This window comes from Octodon degus, unplaced genomic scaffold (assembly GCF_000260255.1).
Source record: "Octodon degus isolate 3935 unplaced genomic scaffold, OctDeg1.0 scaffold00137, whole genome shotgun sequence".
Taxonomy (NCBI): domain Eukaryota; kingdom Metazoa; phylum Chordata; class Mammalia; order Rodentia; family Octodontidae; genus Octodon; species Octodon degus.
Genome location: NW_004524713.1, coordinates 7,679,955 through 7,688,266, shown reverse-complemented (window position 1 = coordinate 7,688,266; position 8,312 = coordinate 7,679,955). Strand labels below are relative to the sequence as shown.

The window sequence follows — 8,312 nt, the reverse complement described above, 5'->3', positions numbered from 1 at the left end:
ACACACACACACACACACAGACAGACAGACAAACAGAGACAGAGATAGATACAGAGAAATGAAAGAGAAAGAGATAGAGTCAGAGACAGAGAGACAGAGGCAGAGAGATAGGATCTAAAGCCACACAATTGTTTTTCAACATCTTTCAGAAAGCCAGAGAGACTTCAAGAGATGGAAAAAGATAACAATAGGGACTGCAGCATTACAAGACCAGCACCACAAAGGAAACATCCCCCCAAAATATGTTTTAATGAAATTATAAAGGTTTGTAATAAGTCAGTCTGGAGGTCTCTATTCTTGATCTGGAAGTGACACAGACTAATGAGTCAGCTTCAGCCATCATCCAGTGCAAGAGAAACACATTCTGTAACTCAGTTCTAATTCTTCATCCCTATGCTCTGTCCAAGGAGAGTGGGCTCAGTAGCTGAAACTGGACTTTGGAAAAAAGGGTCAATAAAATACAATGTTCCATTATGATTCTTTTCTGAACCTCTTCTACTTACCTGTGGCTAAGTCCAATGAGAGGGGAGGAAACTTATTGATATAATCAGGTATCAGGTACAGTAGATTAGAATTTTATTTTAAAATACATTTCTTTTTTTCACTTCTCAAAATTATTTTCTAAAATTATCATTAGTATGTGTTTGCAACATAATAATTGCATTTCTCTTGGGGAGCTGGAATATATCCTTCTTGGTCATTTTCCCTCTCTTCTTCTTCCTATTTCTTCAGATCTTTTCTAAGTCTATCTTGCTGTTTTCAGTCATCTGTTTTATTTTTCCCTTTATAATTTGAATTTCTTATTTAAGAAAAACCACATTATATTTGAACTTTTCTGTCTGATGTATTTCACATACCGTTATGAACTCTAGATTCATTCATTTTCCTATGCGTGACCCAAAATTTTCCTACTTTATAGTCAAGTGGTTTTGCACTCTATGCATGAATCAGATATTGTTTATCCATTTCTCTGTAGATCAGTGCATGAATTGTGCTGCTAGAAACATGGGCATGTGTGGATCACTGTAGTATTATGATTTTCTTTTGGGAAGATACTTCAGGAATTTTGACTAAGGTAGAAAAAGATATAATCAGGTCAAATGGAATTTCTATTTTTTTAAATCACTGCACTGATTTCCATAAGTTGCATTAGTATTCCCCCCAACGATGCACTTTTTTTACTGTTCATACTCTTTCTGTTCCTGTGATCGCTAATTTCAAATATTCCATCTTCAGCCTCACTGATTCTTCAGCTTGACAGATGCTTTCTATGGTATACATGTGCCCCTTACTTTAAGGTCCATCCTTAGAGATTTGCTAGTTACTTTCGGAGGTGTCATGATTTATCATTTGTAATCCTAGGATCCTTGTGTTTATACCTGTGTTTCCAAGGAGACATCCACCTTTTGTGTGATTATGATTACTACTCAGGTAGTAATGACCCTTGGCCAGCGGATCTTACTTTTGGAAAGCTGGCACTTCTGTTGGCTCAGGCAGCTGGGCCCTGGGATCTGGTGGAAGCAATGGCCAGGCTCTGTAATCAGGCTGATTTGCTAAATAGACATTGCAATTACCCCAATCAGAATCACAGGGTATATTCAATGGCCAAATGGTACTTCTGTTTGAGTTCACAAACTTGTCAGTGTGGTAAAATGGACCCCAAGGTACAGTATAGTCACTAGGATGGAAGGACTGAGCTGATAATGTTCATTAGAAATGTATGGTTAAAGTTTGTGCTTCTGCCTACATGGGACCTTGGAATGACTTTGAGGCTAGGCTGGACATTGTTTAAATCCCTAGACATGATACAACTACAGCTTGCTTTTTATTTAAGTATACTGTGGCAGTTCTATTTTCTTGGGCAGAGCCCAAGAGTGGTCTCTGAGGCATGTGGAGTCTGTTCAAACTTCACGAGAGGGGCTATATCTAAATTTTACTGTTTATTAAACTTCACAGTGGCAGTCTTCTCTTTTCATGGCAAGGCTGGCCCTTGTGGCTGGCCATCTAGTAATTCAAGTTAGGTACAGCTTTAAGTCAGCTTTTGGTGTGTACTAGCTGTTAGTACCACTGAAGGCAGCTACCAACAAGACTTGGGTGCTGTGAGCTCCCTGGCTTTGTTTTCTTTCTGCCTTTCTACCTGTGATCTAACCATGTTTTTTCTGCCTACACTACTCATGATGAGCGATCAGAATGGATCTCCTGGGAAGTGCCTTAAAGTGCCCAGGAATCTTGTTTTCTTTTCCCAGTGTAGCAACTATTTGGCCTGGGAGATCTGCTCCAGTGGCACTGTGTCAATTGGAAGGAGGCAAACAGGCAAAATAGTAAAAATGAAACTATTTTGCTTATCCTTCCAGTGTGATTTTTTTTCTTTCTGTATGACCAGTCTTGGTATGATTCATTCTCAATTTTTTGGGTTTTCACTAAGATATTTTTGTCTGTGGTTAGTTTTTGGCTGAACCTTCTGTGGTGGCTAGTGAAGAGTAGAATTTCCTATTCTGCTGTCTGGCTAAGATATCCTTGCCTTTTGCACCTTTCCTTCTATTACTCAAAGTGTTCAGACTTTTAGACAAGTCACTATGATGCCAGCAATTGTTGAGCTTCTGCTCATTTCTAATTATAATCATAGCTCTTTCTGTTCCTCAGTTGGATCTTTTTTTTTTTTTTTACTTTTAAAATTCATTTACTTTTCATTTCAGAAATCTCCAATCTGCTCTTGAGATGATCTAGTCGCTTTTTCATTTTAGATACTCTGGTCATGAACAAATCCAATTCTCACTTATTTAGGCTAATACATGGCTTATTTATTGGATTTATGTGTATACATTTTTGTATCTATGAATACAAATATATGTGCAATTCTATATGCATATACACATGTATATATAATGTAAATATAATAAATCTTCTAAGAACACTTTCATATATGACATTGTTTAATATCTCAGATGGTTGTATATCTACAAGTGGAAATGTTGTTATGAAGCATACATTATTTATCTTTTGTTATCTTCTATATATTAAAACTTATAACCAATTCTTAGCTATTAAGAAAATAGGGTAATAGTACATAGATTAAAAGTAGTATATAGGTCATATAGATATATAGGTGTCTAGGAATAACTTACATATCTTTTTTAAAAGGCAATGAAAGAGAATTTATTTTATGTTTTTATCTTTTATTCATTTCAATGAGAAAAAAGATAAAATAGCAATGAAACAGTTTCAAAAAAGGTTAGTAGGACAGTTACAATAATTAATACATTGCATATTATTGTCTTCATAGTAGTTATTCAAAGGAAAAGATGCAGACTTGATATCTTATTGAAACAATATTAATACAAACATTTCTTCTCATTTTTTCCATTTATTCTCATTAAACTAAGAGAAAGTAGCTGTCTATCCTATTTTGTATATGCATATATTTTTTCACTACAAAATGGTCATTTATTTATGTCCCCCTTTTTTTTGTTTTGTTTTGTCAGAGATAGGTGTTCCACTGCTGTTAGACATTTTCATACTTGAAGCCAGTATAAAGATTGTAGGTATCTGAATTCAGCAAAATAACCAAATATAGTCCAATAGTCCATGATGGTAGTGGGTTTTCACCAGAACCTTTTACAGTTCAGCATATTAATATGGCATTGGTTTTCATACCTCATGGTTATATTTTTCTGCTGGATGGTTAAGACCAAGTTAAAGCAAGACCTATAGAACTAAAAATGAAACTTGTATAATTTACATATCTTAATCTACTCAGTGCTGTAGTTGGGGTTGAGAGTACTGGAGAAAAGATGAAACAAAATGCTATTTTGAAATAGGTAGTTATTAATACAAAAAGACTAAAACACATTTCTACTCTCAGCTCATTGAAATAATCAACTCCATATATTTAAAAGTCTTTCAAAGACTGAAGGCAAAGGCTTAAATTTTTACAAGAAAATGTTCATATCATCATTAGGGACACAGTAAAAAGGAGTCCGTTTTACCTTTTTATAATGCAGATATATTTGATTTAAACAATTTTGCAAAATGTACAATTTAATAGCCAACACCTGTGCAAAATTCCATCAGGTGATGGAAATCTTAGCAGCTAAGTCCTGTTCATGTGTGGTAAAGAATATATATTAGTAACATTCTACTCTTCTAACTCCTGGTGACATCTAGCTCAGTTTCTCATTACACAGTACGAATTAGGCCAGGGGTGATAGAGAAAATGTGGTATGGATACACAATATAGCGTTATTTAAACATAAGGAAGAGTAAACTTGAGTCATTTGTAGGAAAGTTGATAAATCTTGATACTATGGTGTTAAGTGAAATAAATCAGATGCAGGAGGTTAAATGTTACAGTTTCTCTTGTATGGAAACATGACATGGTGCTCACAAAAATTTGTAAATTTTATGTGTAAGTAAAAGAATAAGAATAATTAAAAAGGAATAGCAAAAGAGTAAAAGTTGCATTCTTACAAGGTTTGTCACAAAATAAATTGCAAGTGCATTACAAAATTAAATATAAAGTAGAAAGAAGTGACAAGAAGAAATATTTTTGTCCTGAGAAAGGAAAAAAGCTTTTTGGTAAGTCTATGACCTATTCAATTTGAAAACTAAAGTCTATGATTAGAAAAATTAAAAGTATTTATAGGAAGACTGGGCATGGTGGTGCATACCTATAGTCCTAGAGCCTAGGAGGCTGAGAATAGGAAGATCACTATGAGTCTGATCTGTGTAGTGAGACTCTATAGACACTGTATTAAAATACATTAAAAAATAAAAAAATAAATAAAAGTACTTGTACGAAAATAAATACTATGTGAAAAGTAAGGCTATGCATTGAGATTTATAAAACATTTCCTACAATTCTTCAGACTAGCAGTAATAAGTTTCAATAAAGATAAAATTACATCCCAGGTGAAACACAGGTCAAGAAAAAGAGTGCCATATTAAGTCCTCTTTAAAAAAGAAAAGTAGTGTAGAGAGAAGAGGGAATGCATGGGAAGAACTGAGAATTCTTCATGTCCAGTTAATAAGGAACAATGTTCATCTCACTGAAAATATTCTTTTACTGAGGATATTTCCAAGAGCTCCTTTCATATCCTGATTTCTTAGACTGTAGATAAAGGGATTTAACATGGGAGTGATCAGAGTATACAACACAGCCACAATAACTTCCTTCTCCTTTGTGTTATTAGAGGAGGGGAAAAAGTAGAGCCCAATAATTGCTCCATAGTACAGAGTAACCACAGAGAGGTGAGAGCCACATGTGGACAAGGCTTTGCATATTCTCTTGATTGAAGGAGCCTTCAGTATAGTGGCCCCAATGTGGCCATAAGACACCAGAATGCATATGAATGGGAGAGTAATGACTACCACTCCAACAGTGAGAATGACCAACTCATTAATAGTGGTGTCTGAGCTGGACAGTTTCAGTAAGGCAGAAAGATCACAGAAGAAATGTGGCAGAGTGTTGTCATCACAGAAAGACAGATGGGCTAGGAGAAGGGTATGCACCAGGGCACTAGCAGAGGACAAGACCCAAGACACAATTACTAGCAGCAAACAGAGGTTTGGACTCATGATAGTGGTATAGTACAAAGGATGGCAGATGGCCACATACCTGTCATAGGCCATTGAGGTGAGAAGGAAACTGTCAAGATCACCAAACAACAAGAAAAAATATACTTGAGAAACACACCCAGCATAAGAGATGGATTGATTATGCATCAGCATATTCATGAGCATCTTTGGGGCTGTGACTGATGAGAAAGAGATGTCGGTGAGTGCCAAGTGGCTGAGGAAGAAGTACATGGGCGTGTGGAGGCGGGAGTCCAGCCTGATGAGCAGGATGATGAGCAGGTTCCCCAGCACCGTGGTCAGGTACATGACCAGGAAGAGCGTGTAGTACATGCCTTGCTGGTCCACCCGGATGGGGAGCCCCAAGAGGATGAATTCAGATGCACTGCTGTGGTTATGACTCTTCATGCTCTTCCACTCTCTTGCTGGAAATTAAGAAAAAGATGGCCATGTGTAAGGGAAGTCAGGCTATTACATTAAAAATTCTGTTAATGTAACACCATTTCTCAAGAAGAATTTTACATTTATTTGTGTAATTTAATATTATGTTAGTAATAATCTGGCTACCACAATGAAAATGGTAATTAGAGGTCTACAGGACAAAAAACCTACAGTAGGTTTTGTTTCTAATATTGTTCTTATGTCATCTTACACACACACATTGCTGTCATACACATTTGAAAAATTATTGAGGGTGAATTTGAAGAACTGTAAATTCATGTCTTTGATAGATTATCAAATTACAAAATTCCAACATAATGAGGAAACCTATTCTCATAAAATTTTTGAAAGAAATTCTTAATAGAAGAATGTTTTATAGTATATGAAGATTATAAAAATATTCATTGTGTTGAAGTGGTTGGAGGAGGCAGTTTTAAAACATCTGATGGGTAGAGACAATTCCAGTCCATGTCCAACTGGAGTAATATATGGGTTTAGAGAATTATCAAGGACACAGTTTATCCAAGATTTTTTCTGCTATAGTAAGAAGTTTCAAGTCAACAACTTCTGACATTGCAGTCCTATGGATAACCCACTACTATTATGGACTACTGGACTATATTGGATGATTTTGCTGAATTCATGCACCTACAATATTTGAATGGCAAGGGAATACCCATCTCTGACAAAACTAAACAAAAAAGGGATACAAATGAAGGACTATTTTGTATCTGTATATACAAAATAGTTAGAATAGATATACAGCTACTTTCTCTTAATTCAATGAGAAGGAAGATTTGTATTAATAGTGTTTGGACAGGATATCATGTCTGCATCTTGTACTACTAATAACTACTATGATGACAAGAATATGCAATGCATTAATTATTGAAACTGTCCTACTAATCGGTTTTGAAATTGTCTCATTGATATTTGTTTCTCAATAAAATTAATAAAGAAGAAGTCTCCATCTATTCATAAAACAAGAGTAGGCCCAAGAAAAGTTTAAAGAGGTTGCTTACAACTTGAAAAGGCTACTGACTACTAGGCAGACATCAGATTATAGCAAAGCTAGGGCATGAGAAGAGGTCTAAATATGTTACCACACACATCTAGATATAAAATGATACCTGTTTTTACCTGATTTGCATCAAGATAAATTTGAGATAAAATTTTGAACAACACTTAACAGACTTAATGGGGATTAACATAAGGAAAATAAGGTATCTTTTTCTACCTCTCTAAAAAAACCTGTATAGGTTCAATTTGAAATAGGTTATTCTTTATAGAAATTTGGTTTTGCCCTCCTGCATCAAAATTTGATAGGTACTTAGATTAAGATAAATTACTGACCATGGTTGTCCAATATACTTTGGTGTAGGGAAGGGTAGGACCTAAGGATCAGTAGAACACACACAAGCACACATGTGTGCATGCACGTTCACACACACACACACATACACACACACACACACACACACACACACACACGAAGAAACACATAAATTATATCGCTGAATGTCAATGTTACCCTGCTCTGATATGGACCCTTTGGATGATAAGCACACATTCCTTCTGCTACAAAGCACAATGCAAAAAAATGTGTGGTGTCTATGCATCTCAAAGTTCCACATGACACAGAAGCCATCGGTTCAGAAGGAACAAAGTAGATATGTGGGTTCACATTTGTTCACAGCTCCTGAGAAATTAGTGTGATTTCTAACTTAAAAAAAAACAACACAGAGACAACCCAGGGGCAAACCCTTGTCCCTAGCTCCAAATTAGAGGTGAACTGGGTATAACTGCTTCATTGCCTTGGATTCCCTTGGGAGGCTAGCTACTTCATGAATCAGACATAGACAACCACACAAAATTTAAAAATAGACAAATTAGGTAAACAGGAATTTCAGAGTAAATAAGTTCAAATAAATTAATAACCATATTCAAGGATATCAGCCTCAATCTAAGCAGGGAATGATGTAAAACCTCATTAAGGTACCATTGTGTATGAGGCGATTGGAAAAATTATTTTTCAGGATGCTATTTGAGGGCATTGATGTCTATCAAGCAGAAGTATTAATCATTTCTTAATACAGAAACAATGTGGTATGGGATTCACTACTGAAAATGTTCATTGCTATAGACCTGCATTCCAGTATGATACTGGTACCCCAAAGACATTTCGCACATTTGTAGCTGGAGAAAGATAAGAAGGTTCAGGACCACATTGCTCATGATAGCAAAAAAAGGAAAAATTTAATCCATAAATTGTGATGTTTTTGCATAAGAAGCCTTGTTCT

General features: G+C 35.5%; 2 protein-coding genes across 2 annotated transcripts in view; one reads left to right on the top strand and one right to left on the bottom strand.

Moving 5' to 3' along the window:
* Positions 1 to 1,557, top strand: part of LOC105743581 (olfactory receptor 1J1) — a 4,506-nt gene extending 2,949 nt beyond the window's left edge. Inside the window, exon 2 of the mRNA XM_012516971.1 lies at positions 1,538 to 1,557. Coding sequence (XP_012372425.1) covers positions 1,538 to 1,557 — 20 coding nt within the window. The remainder of the gene's footprint in view (positions 1 to 1,537) is intronic.
* Positions 1,558 to 5,037: 3,480 nt separating this feature from the next.
* LOC101581347 (olfactory receptor 50-like) overlaps positions 5,038 to 8,312 on the bottom strand; it is a 24,151-nt gene continuing 20,876 nt past the window's right edge. Inside the window, exon 2 of the mRNA XM_023701596.1 lies at positions 5,038 to 5,988. Within this exon, the coding sequence (XP_023557364.1) occupies positions 5,038 to 5,988 (951 nt within the window). The remainder of the gene's footprint in view (positions 5,989 to 8,312) is intronic.